This window comes from Sminthopsis crassicaudata, chromosome 5 (genome assembly GCF_048593235.1).
Source record: "Sminthopsis crassicaudata isolate SCR6 chromosome 5, ASM4859323v1, whole genome shotgun sequence".
Taxonomy (NCBI): Eukaryota; Metazoa; Chordata; class Mammalia; order Dasyuromorphia; family Dasyuridae; genus Sminthopsis; species Sminthopsis crassicaudata.
Window position 1 is genome coordinate 200,742,291 of NC_133621.1, and position 19,126 is coordinate 200,761,416.

The following is a 19,126-nucleotide window of genomic DNA, read 5'->3' on the forward strand; positions in this document are numbered from 1 at the left end:
GTTGTCATATAAATTGTTCTTCTACTTCTGCTCACTTTATTTTGTATCAGTTGATAATAAACTTTCTAGTTTCTTTTGAAACTGTCTACTTTATTATTTCTTAAGACACATCACAATTTATTTAGCTATTCTCCAGTAGATAGATATTCCCTTAGTTTCCAGTCTGGTGTAACCATGAAAAGAGAAATATTTGTGTACATATAGGTCCTTTTCCATTTTCTTTGCCCTTTTTGAAATATGGGCTTAGTTATGGTATGGCCAGCTCAAAGTTGAGCCACAGTTCAGTAACTTTTAAAATTGTGAATATTTAAAATTACAAAAAGTTAGAATTCAAACTCTGGCAAGTACTCCCAAACTAGATGGATTACAGTATGGGCCTAGTGATAGAATATATTTGTCCCATCTAAGGATAAGATTAACTAATAATGAAATCATAAATCATTACAGTTTTGAAGTAGGTTGCAGTACTAAAAAGTATGGAAAGGCTTGAGAAGTTTGTGTGATTATGTAGCTATATTCTTATTTAATAGAAACTGTGCTGAGTTTTAAAAAAATAACATTTATTTAATTCAAATAATAATAGCTGACCTTTACATAGTGCTTTAAAGTTTGCAAGATATTTTACATATATTATCTTTTTTGCTTCTTAAATCCTTTGGGGATAATATTTTTGCAATGAACTTTCAAAGTATGGGGTGAAGCTCTTTCATTATGCTTTTAAGGCTACTTAATAATGGAAATCCTCTTTTAAAAATAAATGATTTTTTTTGAGACAACCTATTGGAAATAATAGGACTTTTATAATTTTCTTTTTCTTATAGATCACAGTTATTTTCACTTGAATAAAAATACCAAAGGAGTGAAAAAATAAAGAACATGTTAATGGAAAGATAAGCAAAATGTACCCAATATATGAAAGTGCAAAATAAATTCTAAATTAGCTCTAAGCCACTTATTTTAAAAAGAAGAAAAAAGATTATTCCATTAAATGTTACTTTCATGAAAAAATTTCTTGTTCAAAGGGTAATATTTTATTTTATTTTTTACACAATTATCAATAGAGAATTAACAGAACTGTTGTGATAAATTATTGTCTCTTACTTTCACCCAAGCATATATTATTATTATTTAAAAGGCAAATAAAAAATTGCAAATTGAATTTTGAAATCTACTTTTCTTATTTTTCTTTTGGAATACTAATTTGTAGGGAAGTGAAAGTTAAACTTACTAAACTAACATTCAGCTTTCCATGAACTCGGGTGTACATCTTTCTAATGCTGCATTGAGTATTGTGTGTTTTGATATAGTAGAGAATATGGGGTCAGGACACCTATATTTGACTGGTCTCTCAAATATTTTTTATTTGTGAACTCACCTTAGGCAAGTCTCTTCCAATTGATAAGCCTCAGTTTCCTCATGTGTAAAATGAAGATGACAATACAGATGGGATTATTCTGAAGAAAGTTATTTGTGAAGTTTTTTGAAACTGCTATCAGAAGCAATAGGACTTTTATAATTTTCTTTTCTTATGGATCACAGTTATTTTCATTTGACATAAAAATATCAAAGGAGCAAGAAAAATAAAGAACATGTCAATAAAAAGATAAACAAAATATATCCATGTTTGAGAGTACAAAATGAATTCTAAATTAGCTCCAATGCTAATGTGAATTATTAACATTTATAAGTAGCAAAGAAAACTCTTAAGTAGTTGAAGTTATTTATTTTTTACTTAATAGCAATGATCTTTTAAGTTAAGACATTCTTGCTGCTTTGCCTCACATTATATCCCTTGAATGGTAGCAAGCAGATAAAGATAATACTGAATTTTAAATTTTGTAACTCTTTATTGTTGAACACATTCCAAATTGGGGGATTTTATGCTATTTCCATTATTATTCTGCTTATAACTTGCTTTGCTTTGCTTGTGAATATTTAAAAAATACTTTCTGGACAAATTAAAATATTTACTCTCCACTTTGAGTAAAAATGTATTAGGAAACAATCTGCCTTTATATTTTCATGATTCTTTTTGTTTGACTTCCAAAATATAATCTTTGTTTATTCCTGTATGAAAATTTTTTTAAAATGACCCTTTTGAGGATAAGTTTGGGAACTAGTCTGTATTATTTTGATATGGAATAGCAGTAAGCTATGGAAAAGTTTCAGCCACAGTGTACTTGTATTAATGCCAAATTCAGAAAGTAAATAGAAGCTGGTGTAACATGTTTAAACTAAGTGTCCACCAGTAAAATGATTTGGGAGTTTTGTTTTGTTTTGTTTTCTTTTTTAAAAGAGCTGACGCAAGTTTGACAAAGGGAGGTGTTGGGATGGATTAGTGTTGGTGATTGGCTTCTTGGGTTTACTCCCACATAGCAACACAAAGGTTCATATAAGTAAACTCTTTTACAGGTGTATGTCATTCCAAACAATTAAGAAAAGAGGGGAAGATTGGATGGTTGGCTTGGAGGTAAAGCTAATTTTTTAAAAAAGGAATGTTCTTACAAAATTTGTGTTTATTCTAATTATTCTAATTATCTTTCTTATTTCTGAAATTAACTGATGAAAAACATAAGTATTTTCCTCCTTTTGAAAATATTAAATATTACCTTTAGTATTTATTGACTCAAATCCCTGTTGCTCTGGGCTATTTAAGATAATCATTTGGATGTTTGGACACAAAATGAATGTACTAGGCAATATGAAAGATTAAGGTAGAAATTATAAAGTAATAAGATGTGTAGTTTTATGTAGCTTCTAGTTAATCTTTGTGAATTTTACAATTAAAATAATATATTAAAAGAAATATTTTTAAAAGAAGGATGCACTTTGTGACTTTCCATTAATTTGAAAATTCATTTTAGTCAAAGAAAAGAGAGAAATACCATCTAGCATAATGTAGGTTCAGTAGGTCTTAATGTGTTCATTCATTTTAAGTTAGTAATTGCATTATGTACCAAGAGGTCAGACTAGTCTGTGATCAATTTGAAGAAAAAGGCTAAATACCTTTACTTGTCTTCTATATTAGAATGTTCTCAATGAATCTGCTTTTCTTTAATACAAATGGAATACATAATACTTATATGTGATACCAGGTTTTGATGTCAGGGAATAAATTACATATAAAGATACATGCTTTTTAATGGGATAAATATAAAAAGAGAAAGGATTTTTCCACAGATCTTATCACAATTTTGTGTTTTAACTTATAAATAATTAATATTGGTCTGAAAATAATCCAGGAAATAGTAAAACCAATCACATTTTGATAGTTCAGTTTAATACTAGTAATCAATAGTGCTTATCTATTCTTTTTAAGCCTATAGAAAGAGGACTTTTCAATAAATAGGAAATGATCTTATGAAAATTTTTTTGAAATTATTATTTATAATGACTTTGGTGAGCTTTTTCCTAGTGCTCACAGTTACATTTTAAATACAGTTTCAGGTGTTTTCTGAAGTAGAGACTTTCAGTCTCTATTATTAGGCAGAATATGAACAACACAACTTTTGATAAAGTATATAAACACTAAACAAGAGATATAAAACATCTAATTTCTTCAGATTTTTACATCAAGTAAATATTATACTTAGGTTGGTATTAAAATAATGATTTTTTAAAAAACTAGTTTGATACTTTCACTAAGATGAAATTAAATGATGTTCCTAGCTGTAGAATACACGGCAGAGCTGTTGAAATACACAGGAGAGCTATTGGAATACATGGGAGCCACCTGACAGTGGTTGCTGGAGATCCAATCCAAAATGGATCTCCTCTTGTGAGAGGATGATACAAAGAGACTGAGAGGCAGTTGCTGTTCTCTGACCTCTCCATGGAGAAGCAATTACATTGTCTGATATCTCTCCTCTTCCCTCTGCCTCAAATTTATCTCATTCTTAGTCCACAAGCAACACCTGTGTCAGCAAAGGCTGCCTTGTAACTCCTTCAGATGTTATAATCCACAGCTGTAAAGACTCTTGGAGAATTGAGCTGTCCCTTAACACATAGCAAATTTTATAGTTTTAATTTTTAAGCTTTTGTGGACTAATATATATTGTAGAATTATGGAGATCAATAAATCAACAATCTTTGAAAAAATATATAAGTAAATGTATTTTATTACTACATCATGAAGCAGGAATTGGAGCAGACAATAGTAATGCTGTAGAAAGAATACCGGGTTTAAAGTCAGACTAAATTTAGATTTGAATGGCAACAAATTATTTCATTTTTCTGTTTCTCCCTTTAAAAGACATAATTTCTAAGATTGCTTCTAGCTCTTAAGTGTAATGATTCTATTCTGCATATCAAACACATATTTGGCTTATATTAGTTATGTAATATTATATATATGTATATATATATATATATACATACATACTCTCCATGTTATTTCTATACATTTCTGAAGGTATAAATAGTACTTTAAAAAGTTTAAAAGAAGGATATCAGGAAAATGGCAACCTGAGAGGTTCACAAGCACTACTATTCCATCTTGCTCTCTTTGTCCAACTCTTAGTATATGCAATGATAAAAGAACTGAAAACACAGACAATCCAGCAATGACAGAAAGAAAAAATATAAAAAGTAAAACACTAAAAAGTTTAATATATATATACACATATATATTATATGCTATAAAATATATATATACATCACAGATGACATGGCTAGAGATGATCTTAGAGCTGGCTCATTTGTATGGAAAGCAAGAAGGAAGGGTTTGTCAGCAACCTAACTGGGAAAGTGAGACAGACAGAATCAAAGAGTGCCAGGGTTGAGAGATTTCTTCTGTGTCCAACATGGGAATCGGGTTAGATTTATAATCTATCTGCTAGGGGTTTACTTTTTAGGAGTTAAAGAGAGGCATTGATTTCATTAACCACTCTTAAGAAAGTGAATGTAGCCCCTAGTTTACCCTTTTCAGAACTAGATAAATCTAAACAAAAAAAAAAAAAAAAAAGAAAGACGTTTAAGAGATGAATAGAATTTTGAAAGAGTTAGATATGTCAGTTTTCCAGAGAATATTGAATAGGAATAGAAAAAATTATACATCGTTAAGTGGTATGTGGTACTAACACAAAAACTGATTATGGGTTATATCTTAAAAAATTAATAAGCAAATGTAGAATATAAGAAACAATAAATTCATCCTTTTTTGGTCATAATGCAAGAAAGAATACATTCAATAAAGATCCTTTGAAACATAAATTAAAAATTGTTTGAAAACTAATTTAATCTTTAAAAATGAGTAGATCAAAAGACATAATAACTATAATGAGATGACCTATCAAAATTTTTAGGATATTGTCAAAGCAGTACTTAGGGGAAATTTTATATCTCTAAAATTTTTTATTAATAAAAGAAAGAAAGACCAGATTAACTAATTGGTCATACAATCTCGCCTATATAGAAAAACAACAAATTCAAACTCCCCAACTAAACATAAAAATAAAAAAAATCTTGAAGAAAATCAAAAGAAAGTTTAGCAAAATTTAAGGTGAAAACACTGAACTAATAAATAAAATAAAGAGTTGTTTTATTTGTCTTTAAAACACCATAAAATAGATAAAATATTATTTCATTTTATTTAAAAAATAAAGAAAAATAACAAAATAACAGTATCAAAAATTTAAAATGGTGAACAACCAAAGAAGAGAAAATAAAAACAATCATTAGCTAATATTTTGTCTGTCTACAACTGTTAAAAAGATAACTTAAATGAAATAAATATTTACAAAAATATAAATTTCCCTGATGAACAGAACAGGAAATAGAATACTTAAATAATCTTACATTGGAAAAAGAAATTGAATAAGTTATAAATGTGTTTTCTAAGAAATGATCTCACGACCAGCCAGATTTATATGTAAATTCTAAGAAACATTTCAAGAACAATTAATTTCAATACTATATAAAGTATTTGAAAAAAATAGGTAAAAGAATTCTACAATATTCTTTCTATGATACAAATGTGATCACTATCCCTAAATCAATGAGTCAAAATAGAGAATTAAAAACTATAGACCAATTTCTGTAATTATTACTGAGACAAAAATTTTAAGTAAAATGCTAGCAAGAGGATTGTAGTAATATATTATTACAAAGATTACACACAGTAAAAGTGTAAGTATAATTGACTTTTTCAATAACAAAACCAACAAAAATCATATTATCATTTCAATAGATGTAGAAGACTTTTTCATAAAATACAGCACCCATTTTTGTTAAAAACACTAAAGAGTACAAGAACAAATACTTTTCCTTAAAAATGATAAGAAATATCTAATAACAAGATTGTGTTAACTTCAATGAGTGTAAGTTAGAAACCTTTCTAATAAAATCAGAGATGAAACAAAGATATTTGTTATCACTATTGCTTTTCAGTATTGTACCAGAAATGCTAGCTGTAGTAATAAAACAATAAGCAAGAGAAAGAGGAAGCAAAATTATCACTTTTTCTGGATATGATCATTAACTAAGAGAACCTTAGAGAAACAAATAAAACTTATCAAAACAATTAAAAATTGTAGTAGTTGCAGAATAAACCCTCATAAACCATCAGAATTTTAATATATTACCAACAAAATTCTGCAGAAAGAAATATAAAAAAGCCATTTCAGTTGAAATAACTATAAATAGCATTACATATCTGCCAAGACGCGCAGAACTTTTGTGAACATAATTACAAGTAAAGAGAGATGTAAATAATCAGAGAAACATTAATTACTCATGGATACCTGCAGTAAAATAATTATACTATTATACTATTTATTATTTGTTTATTCAATGTCAAAAAAATTTACCACAAAGAGCTAGAAAAATAATGCAATATTTCTTTGGAGGAACAAAAGATCAAGAATATAAAAAAAATAAATGAAAAAACAAAAACAAAACAAAAAGGAGCCTTGGAAGTCAGTACCAAGTGCAAACTATATTACAAAACTGTAATTATCAAAAAAATTTGATATTAGATAAGAAATAGAAATCAGTGGAAAAGATTGGGTCCACAATATACAAAAGCAAATAAGTGTAAATATGAGGACAAAAGCCTTGCAGCAAGAATCTTTGATAAAGGTTTCATTATGAAATATGTAGTGAATTAAGTCTAATTTACAAAAATAAAAATTATCAAATGATGTGAGCAGGAAGTTTTCAGTGGGCAAAAACGCTCTCCATCACTAATACTTGGAGAAATATTGGAATTATATTGAGAAATATAAATAAAACCAGCTCTGAAATAACACATCACATCCATCATATTAGGTAAAATGACAAAAAATGGAAATGACAAATGCTGGAAGGGATATAGGAAAATAGACACACCAATGCACTGTAATAAAAGATTATTTTGGTAGGAAATTTGGTATAAGGCTTTCAAAATGTGCATATTCTGTGAAGGAAATCCAAGGACAAAGGAAAAGAATTCATATGCACAAAAATATTTATAGTAACTCTTTTAGTGATTAGACCTGATTGATGCAAAATTAAATGAGAAAAAATCTAGCAAAATAGTAAATAGTAAAACTTTTATCAAAAATTCTACTTTTTTCTTGCTTTTTAAAAAATAGTATAGGGTAATGTAGTAATAAAGTACTAGCATTGCACTGAAGAATTCCTCCTCTAAACCTGCCTCTTAATACTTAGAAATATCTTGGGTCTTGGGCCATGGGTCTATGAAATCATAGCCCTTAGGTATGAACTATTATTTTTAGGTACCATCAGTGTGTGTGTGTGTGTGTGTGTGTGTGTGTGTGTGTGTGTGTGTGTGTAGAATACCATATATATAAATAAAATCACAAATGCATTTCTTCATTTGTACTTGAACTTTCCCAATTTGTAGAAACTTCTTTCTTTTACATATCATTGTGATGAACAAACTGAGCAAAATTCATACTCATTTTCTGAATCTAAGGAAACTTAGAATTACTTTGTATTCTACTTGCAGAACGGCGTTCAGAAAGTCTATATATGTTGGGAGAACCTCAGCCTCAAGGTACAATCCATTGTTTGCCCTGAAGAAGCTGCTGTAGAGACTAGGAAATGCTGACAGTTCAAATGGATCCTGTGGAACTGCAGAAAATCAATATCCAACTTGATAACAAAAGCAGTAGTGGAGAAAGTGTCCCAGACAGCTATATTGAGATGGTAAATTCAGTAAAGGCCCCTATTAAAAGGTATGTTATTGACAATAATCAGGGGCTGCTTGAAAACTAGAGAGCAATGTTTATGGATATTGGAAGCCAGGGATTTATTTGGAAAGTTCATTTCCATTATTTGCCTGTATTATAGGGAACATAGATTTTTGTGAGTCTCACCCCTATAGACCTTCTTGCTACTAGAGGAACTAGACCTTCAGATTTAAAAAAAAATCTATGATTACACAGTATGTTTTCTCCATCAACACAGGTCAAAACATTTCCAGACCTTATTCAATAGTTAATGAACTACTGTGGCTCGAATCAATTATTATAAATGGCCATGTGTTTCCATAAGCAGGCTCATCCTTAGTCTACTTTGCCAGCACCAATTCCGAGGCATTTTAACTCTAATGGGATCTACCAGAATTGGTACTATACTGGAATAACCTTTCAAAGCCTACATATTACAATGAGGCATCAAAGTAGAATTGTTTTCTTCCGTAATCAAAATATTTTACTTACTTAATCACATACCTAAAACACTTGATAAAAGATTTAAAAATTACTTAGGGAAAAGAACACTGTCAGCTACATAGCACAAAATCGGAATATAGCTCTAAATTCTGTGCTTAGATCAGGATTCAAAAGCTCTGTTATTTATAAATTGCATAAAATTGGTAAATTCCCATAATGTCTCTAAATTGGTCTCAGTGTCTTTGGCTGTTATGGCACATGTACTACTTAATTCAAAGGACCCAGGGAAATTAAGTAGCTTGCCTATGATCACATACCCTGAATCAGAGCTGAGATTTGAACCCAGGTCATTATCTTTCCTGCAATCTTTATCTTATAATAAAAAATATATATTAATTAAAACCTAACCATTAATATTTGGCTCAAAAAGAGAGGGGAAATATCTGTCCCTATATGGAAAGGTGATAAACTAACATTAATGGAATATATAATCAGAAGTGCAACTAAAAATTGTGTCAACTGGGATGAAAATAGTTGAGAGGGATGAGTAGAGGTAGTGAATAGGATTGATTAAAAGAGATAATACAAACATGGATGCAATTATACAGAAAAGTATTGGCTTATCTCCCAGAAGGTATATTTATGCTCCCATAGGGATTGGATGATAACACTTAAGGAAAAGACTCACTCTGGATGTAAAGAATTTGGATATGTGTCATATATGTATGATGTGAAGTTACTATTTCTCTATACTGAAAGTTAAATAAGACTTTATCAGTGCTAAGTAAGGGCCAAGCACATATTGATAAGGTATGCCATAAAAGTATAGCACTTATCAAGCTGGGGCTAATGACAATTAAATAATAAAGATTCTAAATTTATTCTGAACTTTCTAAATGACTTGGGATTCCTTTAATTTCAATTGTTCTTTTCAATACCTCTTTCCTCATTTTATTATTTAAGTTGTCTGTGAAATAAATATATTTCCCAAGCATTTGTTGAAACGTTTTGTTATTTTCTTTTTTTTTTTTCTTGTTCGGGTTTAGTCAATTTGCTAATGGTGATGAAGAAAGCCAAAAGTTTCTGACAAATGGACTTCTAAGTAAAAAGAAATTGGTAGACTATGAAGAAGAACACGTAAGTTAATTCATGCTTTTGAGCACATAAAAACAGGAATTGAGGATGTCAGGTCTGTCTGAAGCTCTGTGGGAAAAACAATATGACTGAAATTTTCCAAAGCTTTCATCAGCACATTCTTTGTTTATTCAGTTCTTCATTGGAATAAAGACTTTTTTTTTTCCTGTTCGCCATATGTCTGTATAATTCATTTGTGATGTTAGTTGTTTTGTAAAGAAAAAGAAAATTACTGTAACCCAAATGTAAACTGAAATCATACTTAAGGCTCCAGTTTTTCTCCACTATATCATATGAAATATTTTCTATATTCAGATTCTATTGATATTATACTTAAGATTCTATATTACTCTTGATTAGAGCAAAAGACACATGCATATGCATATTATATATATATTATATCTATTGATGTAAATAAAACACACATACGTAGAAATCTACATATATAAATATATATCCAAAAATCACATGGTTTTATTCCTAGCAATTCTATCTTGGTTAGGTCTCAGACTTTCTATCAGCAAAGATATGGGAAAATTATGAGAATGCTAGCAATTAAAATGAGGCTGCTTTCCACAAGTGTTTAATTAGAATGGTCACTTTTTTTTCAAGCATCCTGGAACCACATCCTTTGGAATGTCATCATTCAACCTCAGTAATGCCATTATGGGGAGTGGAATCTTAGGGCTGTCATATGCCATGGCCAACACTGGGATAATACTTTTTATGTAAGTGTCTATTACATGTATTATATTTTTCAATTATTCAATTAAAATGATCTTAAATAAAGGATATGAATATATATCTATATATTTGCAAGGTATCCAAGAAAGTATATCACTTTTACCATTTTTTTATTAATTGAAGTAGTTGAATAATGCAAAAGTAAAACCAGTAGAATGTATAAGCAAGGAACTTTTCTTCAAATCCTTATAACTCAACATGGTACCTTTGAAGTTAGCAAATTTGTAATAATATTGAAACTTGTTTGGAAATAAAAGATGAGAAAATACGGTTCCCTCCCTTCTTTTCAGAGTTTATGGTTGCAGGATGTCATATTTGAGGCATAGTTTTGCTTAACTATTTTTTCTTTATTTTTATAGAAATAAGAGAGAGATATATTTAGAAATAAAAGTTATGTAAAACAAAATATAAATAATTTTAAGTGTTTATTAAATTAATTACTGAAAAGTATTTATTAGGCATAGGTTCTAATCATTGAAAGGAAGACAAAACATGTTGAGTTCACGTGCAGGATAAATAGAAAGGACTCAAAGTCCTAAGGAGAGAATCTATTTCAGCCTACATAGGCTACCTTGGTTGTTCTGAATTCTCTCATCAGAGAGGAAGTAAAAAGAGCACTGTATTTGAAATCAGAAAACTTGATTTCTAGTTCTAGGATTGATATTTATTGCCTATCTGTTCTTAAAAATGGTTCAACTTCTTTGGGTCCTAATTTCCTCATGTGTAAAAATGACAGGATTGCAATAAATGACCCCTGAGATCTTTCCTCTCTCTAAATCTACGAGTCTATAAGTTGTAAAGCAGAGTAGAGTCTCCACCCAATGGCCTTTCCATTCTATTAAGAGCAGTTTTACAGAGCAGTTAATTGTCCCATGGTTAATTATAAAAAAGAGAAAAAAAAAAAAGACCTGGGCTATCATGAAAACTTATTCTTAACACCTCCATTTTCTTATTTGTGAAATGGGTTTGATAATACTTGCAATTACCTACCCCATGAGATTTCTATAAGTTATTATTAAAACATCACTGTCACTACTGGTGATGCTTTCTAAGCCTTATAGATATGTGACTTAATTTTGCTGTGCTACACATGAAGTTCTTATTAAACAATGCTCATTTTTACCTACACAATCATAATCCATTCATTAATTCTTTGTCTAAGATTTTTAAAAAGTGATTGAGAAAAGATGCACTCTATGCACTGAGCCACCTAGATGCCCCCTGTTCATTTTTAAAAAATAAAATTCAATATATTAATAGTGAGTTTGATTCTTCTACTTTAATTCCCCAATGTATGCTATGCATTTTGCATATATGATATAAAGTAGTTAGATTGATTATATCTTGTTCGTTGCTCTTTTCCTATCCTTTCTTATCCTCCTAGAATTATGCTTCTTACTGTGGCTATATTATCCCTCTATTCAGTTCATCTTTTACTGAAGACAGCCAAAGAAGGAGGTATGTTATCAAAATTTGTATTCTTTTTAGCACATAGTCTTATTCTTTGACTTATTCTTGAAAAAATTTTTGGTCCCCAATATATGTTAATTTCATTTTTTAAAAAATTATGTTTTATTTTCAATGACGACCAACTTTTAAAGTTTTTTTGGCCAAGTTAAGGGACTTATTAAGATCAAAAAGAAATGAAAGGGGTTACTTTTGGATTACATACATAAATATTTTGAATTTAAAATTTTTTTCCAATATATCTTGAGAATGATTTTGAACTGCTATCCCTGTTGGAGATTATTAATTATTGTTATTTGTACTGAAATTTCTTGTTTTATTTCTGGTCTTCTACTGTGAATAGAGGCACCATAGTACAGTGGAAAGAAGATTGAATTTGTAGTCAGAGGACTCAGATTTAACTCTTTCCATTGTTAAAACTAGATAGTATAGTAGACACAGTGCTGGATTTGGAGTTAGGAAGACCTGAGTTCAAATTCAATCTTAGACACTTTTTGGCTGTCTGATCCTGCACAAACCACTTGATCATTATTACTTGTCCTTAGTTTACTCATCTAAAAATGGGGATAACAGTAGCACATTTCCTAGGGTTGTTGCAAGGATAAAATGAAATAATATTTGCAAAGCACTTAGCAAATTTTAAAGCACTACTATAACTACTATGACTGCTACTGTTGCTACTATTTACTACTACTACTTCTTTTACTGTTACTACTGCTGCTGCTATTACTACTACTACTATTATTGTTACTACTACTGCTGTTGTTGATGCTACTACTATGATGGCGACAGCTATTACTCTACTACTATTATTACAATTATTATTACTGTTATTACTACTACTACTATTACTGTTACTACTACTGCTGTTGCTACTACTACTACTATGACTATGATTACTATTACTATTACTACTACTATTATAATTACTATTTTACTATTATGATTACTATTACTATTACTACTGCTGCTGCTACTCTACAACTACTATTACTGATACTAATACTGCTGCTGCTGCTGCTACTACAACTATTATTACTGTTACTACTGCTGCTGCTGATACTACTACAACTACTATTACTGTTACTACTATTGCTGCTGCTGCTATTACTACAACTATTATTTCTGTTACTACTGCTGCTGCTGCTACTACTACAACTACTATTACTGTTACTACTGCTGATGCTGCTACTACTACTATTACTACTGCTGCTGCTGCTACTACTACTATGACTAATATTACTACTACTACTACACTGCTGTTACTGCTGCTATTACTACTACTACTACAATCACTACTACTACAAGACCACTATTACTGTTACTACTGCTATTGCTGCTACTACTACTATTACTATTGCTGGTGCTGTTACATTACTACAATAACTACTATTACTGTTATTACTACTGCTGCTGCTGCTACTACTACACCTACTATTACTGTTACTAATGTTGCTGGTGGTACTACTACTATGACAACTACTAATACTGTTACTACTGTTGCTACTGCTACTACTCCTACTACTATGACTAATATTACTATTACTACTACTATTACTGTTACTACTGCTGCTGCTGCTGCTACTACTATTACTATTATTACTATTACTACTTCTGCTGCTGCTATTACTACTACTACTACTATTACTGTTACTACTACTACTATTACTATTACTGCTACTACTGCTGCTGTTGCATATTGCAATATTACTATTACTATTACTACTACTACTATTACTGTCATTACTGCTGCTGATACTATTACTACTACTATTGTTACTACTACCACTACTGCTGCTGTTGCTGCTACTATGCTACTACTGCTGCTGCTGCTACTATTACCATTACTACTATTACTATTGTTGCTGCTGCTAGTGCTGCTGTTAGACTTTATTAACTGTATGACACTTTGTGAATTTTTTTCTGGTCCTCAGTTTCTTTATGCATAAAATAAAGGGGCTGTATTAAATCATCTTTATTTCTTTAAAAATCTGTGATTCTGTGGTCCCAATACATGTGTGTTTAATAATTTTTCTTTAAACTCTTTATACATGGTATAAATAAAGTTGCATATAGAAATGTTTTGAAGATGAGATTAGATCTTTGCTTTTGCTAGTATACTCTTAATGATCAATCTCTATCAGAAAAACAAAAGTACCTTCTCTGCAAGATACAGTCCTAGAGCTTTGCCTAAGCCACTGAAAAGTTACTAAATGATTTACACAGTATTTATCAGAAGCAGGAAGTCAACCTAGATCTTCCTGACATTGAAGCCAACTCTCTATTGCATCATGATGACTCTATAGAAATGTCTTACATGAATAAAAAGTAATTAAAATATTTCATTAAGGCTTCCTTCCTTCCTTCCTTCCTTCCTTCCTTCCTTCCTTCCTTCCTTCCTTCCTTCCTTCCTTCCTTCCTTCCTTCCTTCCTTCCTTCCTTCCTTCCTTCTTTCTTCTTTCTTTCTTTCTTTCTTTCTTTCTTTCTTTCTTTCTTTCTTTCTTTCTTTCTTTCTTTCTTTCTTTCTTTCTTTCTTTCTTTCTTTCTTTCTTTCTTTCTTTCTTTCTTTCTTTCTTTCTTTCTTTCTTTCTTTCTTTCTTCTTTTTTTTCTTTCTTTTTTACATACAGGCTCATTAATTTATGAGAAATTAGGGGAAAAAGCATTTGGATGGCCTGGGAAAATTGGAGCTTTTGTTTCCATTACAATGCAAAACATTGGAGGTAAGACAAATGACAAAATGTTTACTACATGAGAAAATTTACATTCAATTGACCAGCACATTAGAATTATTTTAATCTATATTGCATAAATGGAAAAATAACTGTTCCTCTCTTTCAGTAGGCTGCTGTTTCTTAAGTAAATTTGTGTCCTTCCTGCCTTTTACCTTTATCCTTGCTTTCCCCTTTTCTCTTTTATCTACCTCTCTCTCTCCCTTCCTTCTCCCTCCCTGTTTTCTTTCCTTCTCTGTCTCTGTCTCTCTTCTTTTTTGTTCCTCCCTGTCTCTCTATCTCTGTGCCTGTCTGTCTGGCTGTCTGTCTCTGTCTTTCATTCTTTCTGTCTCTCTTTCTTTCCTCTACTTAACAATATGCACAAATGAAATGCCATTAAAAGCAATAATGGAATTGAAAATCAGACTTAAATACTAGTGTTTCAAATCCTAGCTTTGAATTGACGTCTATTTAAAAAAATATAAGTACATACTATTATTTTTCATTTACTGCAAATATAATACATTTATTTATATATGAAGAAAGCTTAGCAGTAAATATAATTTATAACTGAAAATTTTAGGCATAGCTGGGGATTAGGGTTATATTTTTGGAACTAGACCTCTGAGGTTGATTCACATAACACTAGAAAAAGAGTTTTGAAAAACAAAATTATATGAGAGATAGCTGTAGATAGTTTGCTTTAAGGTGCTATATCTCTGGGTATCTGAGCACAAGGTCCAAAATGCAAATTCAGTCTCTAAAGCTTCCATTACTCTTCTAGAAGATGTACTAAGAAGGTTTGTATCTTCATCTTTCTTCAATTTGCCACTTTTAGCTGCAGCAAATTCCTTGGGGAACATAGGGATTCTGATATTTATGGCCATTATGACATTCCAATATAAAAAATGAGGAAAGCAGGTTTTGGACTTTATGTTTGTTTGTTTGCAGGAACCTTAGTTTCTTCTGCTCCTCCCAGTAATTTTTAAAAATTATGTAGTAATTTTAGTATTTTTTTGAAACAGAAAATACTGGGTAAAATATTCAGACAAGGAAAGTTGGTATGCTTTTCTATATATGTTATACTGATAATGCAGTATTAGATAGTATTTGGAATCAAGAATATAAATATTCCATTCATCTTGCTAATATTTACACCAAATCCATATAAGTCAAATAAACTGACTAGTTAAATTTGCTGTTTTATTTTAAAAAATGAATAATTGCCAAGAATTTAATAGCATAGTTTCATGCTTGACTCAGTTTTTTTCAATATTCAAAATAAGTGGGCCTTTGACTTTGGGCAAATCACTTTGGGGAAATATTGTTTATGTTTGAGAAGAGACTCAGAATGGCTCAATGGTAAGAGGGATGACAAAATAGTCCTAGAAGGGGGACAGTTTGCCAATTCCATAGGACAGGTGCTTCCTCTGTTTTTAGAGGAGTCTGCAAACTTTTTGATTATACTTCTATAATTTTTTTGTATTGAGCATATTTACCAAATTTATATATACTTAGCAATTTATACATTAATGTACCATTAAAGTAAATGTTATATACACTATAATATTCAATTTGCCAAGTAGGATGAGATAATATTAAATCCTAATTTCAATAGGGAGCCAGCAGAGTTTATCGAGTAGGATAGTAACATGTTTAGACTTGTACTTTAGTAAAACCACTTCCATAACTATGTGAAGGTTATTACCAATTAGAAGATTATTGCAATAATCAAGATGAGAAAGGATCAGAATCTGAACTAGAATGTTGATTGTGTGTTTGGAGAGGAGAAGGTGATGTGAGATATGCTTGGATGTGTGCAGTGAGACAAAATGAGGACTTATGTCAAGATGATGGATCTGGGTTGGCAGACTTTCAGTAATATTAGGGAGACTTGGCAAATTGGTAAGATAATGTAATGAAATCTGTGATGAAGTTCACAACAATTCAATATCTGTTTAATTGAGTTTCAGGTGGTTAGATCAACAAACATTTAATAAATAATCACTATGTATTAACACTGTATGTTAGTCACTGTAAGATTCGCTCTTTTCCACCCAAGGAAAAGGAATGACATTGTTCTCTTGGATCACTGCTCCAGGGCACAGAACCCCCATGAGGAACATTTATTGTAATCAGAAAGTCATCTGGAGAGGAGGTAGATAGACTGGAGAGAGTTAGTGATATAATTAACTCAATGGTACCTGAACAGTTGATACTATGAGTGCCTGAGTAAAGTTAGGATATAACTGCCTTGAAAAGCCCATGCTTTTTTTAAGTCAGAAGAGGGAGATTGGAAGCTTGAGTAGTAAAAGAATGAGACAGAGGAAGGGATTATTAGAGATAAGATCCCAAATTGAATCCTGGATTGAGGATAAAATGAATCTCTTTCCAAATGATTGATCACAGGGTCCTTGGGATCAGATTATGGTCTCTATTTTGGAAAACACTGATCTAGAGTAAAAAGAAATAGGGCCACTAAAGCATACACAATGATTCTTGTAGGTCACATATTGACTTAGATAGCATTTGTATCTATTTTATTGAATATTTCCTAATTATGTTTTAATCTAGTTTGGCCTGGATTAAGGCATGTTATGAGCCATACATTTAATACTTCTGCTCTACAGGACTATGAAGAAAGGTGTGGAATATAAATGAAACATCATCTATAATAGGACAGAGCTGTGTTGGTTATAGTTTAGTTCAGTACTTTAAATTAGAGTTCAGTACTTCAGTTGGGGAGAGTATTGCTTTTAGAAATATAAATTACAACTTTTTCATGCCTTAGTAGATGGTTCCTCATAAGTTGTCATGACCTAAACTATTAGTACTAGAAGGTGACCATTCTTTTAGAGTGAACCTTTCCAGACTTACCAAGGCTGGTCATCACATAAATGAAACATAGTGTATTACTATCCCTGATAGTTCTTTCAGCAGTAAGAATTATCAGAATTTATATTCTCCTATTATAGCCTTTAAAAATCCAGGATCACCTCATATATCATGATAAAGCATTGGAGTAGGACTTTAATTTTGGTGTATAATATGTCCTTGATACCATTACTTCTCTTTAGCCTATGCTTTTAATGTCATCTACTGTTCTTCCCTGAAACACTAAGTTGTCCATTTCCCCCTTGTTTTAGCAATGTCAAGCTACCTCTTTATTATTAAATATGAACTACCTGAAGTAATCAGAACATTCATGGGACTTGAAGAGAATACTGGGTATGTTGTTGTGTTTTCTCTATGACTTCAACTAAATCAGCCTATTTGACTTTTTTAGCTGCTAGTATAACTTTCTTCTTTTTTCTTTTTTAGAGAATGGTACCTCAATGGCAACTACCTCGTTATATTTGTATCTATTGGGATTATTCTTCCACTTTCTCTTCTTAAAAATTTAGGTAAACTTATTTCCCAACTGAAACTTTTATCCATATTGCTTCTTATAGTTTGATTATGTAGGATGTACTTTGGCAACAATAACTGACTAAATCTTTTTTTCTCCTTTCTCATAGGTTATCTTGGTTATACCAGTGGATTTTCTCTTACCTGCATGGTATTTTTTGTCAGTGTAGTAAGTGATTTCTTGACATATTATCTATGGCTCAATGTAGTATGAATTTTAATATTTTGATTATTTAAATATAATGAAATGAATCTCACAACTGATAGTTTTTTCTTATCATCATAATTTTGATTGAGGGGGAAATCTTGTCAAAATTTGAAACTAGATGAAATAAAATAACAGTGTAATTGCTGAATTACATAATACAGGCACATTGGACATATATGTGTTAAGGTAGAAGAAAGATTTCCAGTCAGTCAGGAATCCTTCTCTCCTTCAGAGAAGAAAGTAATTAGCAACCTCAAAGGAGAAGTAGATATGAACCTTATCAGCTCCCATGCCTCTGTTGTTGACAAACCAAACATAATACAATCAAATGAAAGAGTGGCATATGAAATATTTTTTAAAACTCTTGAGTACTCCTGTTTCTTCTCTGCTTCCTTTCTCCTTTTCCCTCTCACTACCTTTCTTCTCTTTCCTTCTCTAGGGGCTGATAGATTCACCTCAACCCTTCACTTCTGTTGCATTCATTTTCAATCCATGAGAAGACATTTTCACCTTCACATTAATTTTTTTTAAAAGAAAGTGGCAATATCTTTACTATTTAGCATGATATCTCTAAAACTGCAACATATAATTCTAAGAATGGTGAAAGACTAGTAGTGGCTTTAATGAACAAAAATATCTTGCATACTGACAATGGCTGTTAATAGTAGACCCAAAATGCTGAAGTTGTTTATATTAGGATAGATAATATAATGTATTAATAAGGAAAATAGGACCCTGGAAATTTTATATTTATTCTTAAACTAAGACTCTCAGCAGTAGCTTTTTAAAAACAATAACACATATCATTTTCATCTTTCACAATTTTTATCTCAATTTTTTT

General features: G+C 30.7%; 1 protein-coding gene across 2 annotated transcripts in view; it reads left to right on the top strand.

Moving 5' to 3' along the window:
- Positions 1–19,126, top strand: part of SLC38A4 (solute carrier family 38 member 4) — a 123,008-nt gene that overhangs the window by 87,260 nt on the left and 16,622 nt on the right. The window contains exons 2-10 of one of the 2 annotated variants that reach the window (XM_074269447.1): positions 2,413–2,470; positions 7,949–8,177; positions 9,662–9,752; positions 10,362–10,477; positions 11,878–11,951; positions 14,589–14,681; positions 17,816–17,897; positions 17,991–18,073; positions 18,188–18,246. In XM_074269447.1, the coding sequence (XP_074125548.1) occupies positions 8,044–8,177; positions 9,662–9,752; positions 10,362–10,477; positions 11,878–11,951; positions 14,589–14,681; positions 17,816–17,897; positions 17,991–18,073; positions 18,188–18,246 (732 nt within the window). In that variant the 5' untranslated portion in view covers positions 2,413–2,470; positions 7,949–8,043. Of the gene's footprint in view, positions 1–2,412; positions 2,471–7,924; positions 8,178–9,661; positions 9,753–10,361; positions 10,478–11,877; positions 11,952–14,588; positions 14,682–17,815; positions 17,898–17,990; positions 18,074–18,187; positions 18,247–19,126 lie in introns of those variants that run through there. The other variant, XM_074269448.1, reaches the window with a different exon arrangement.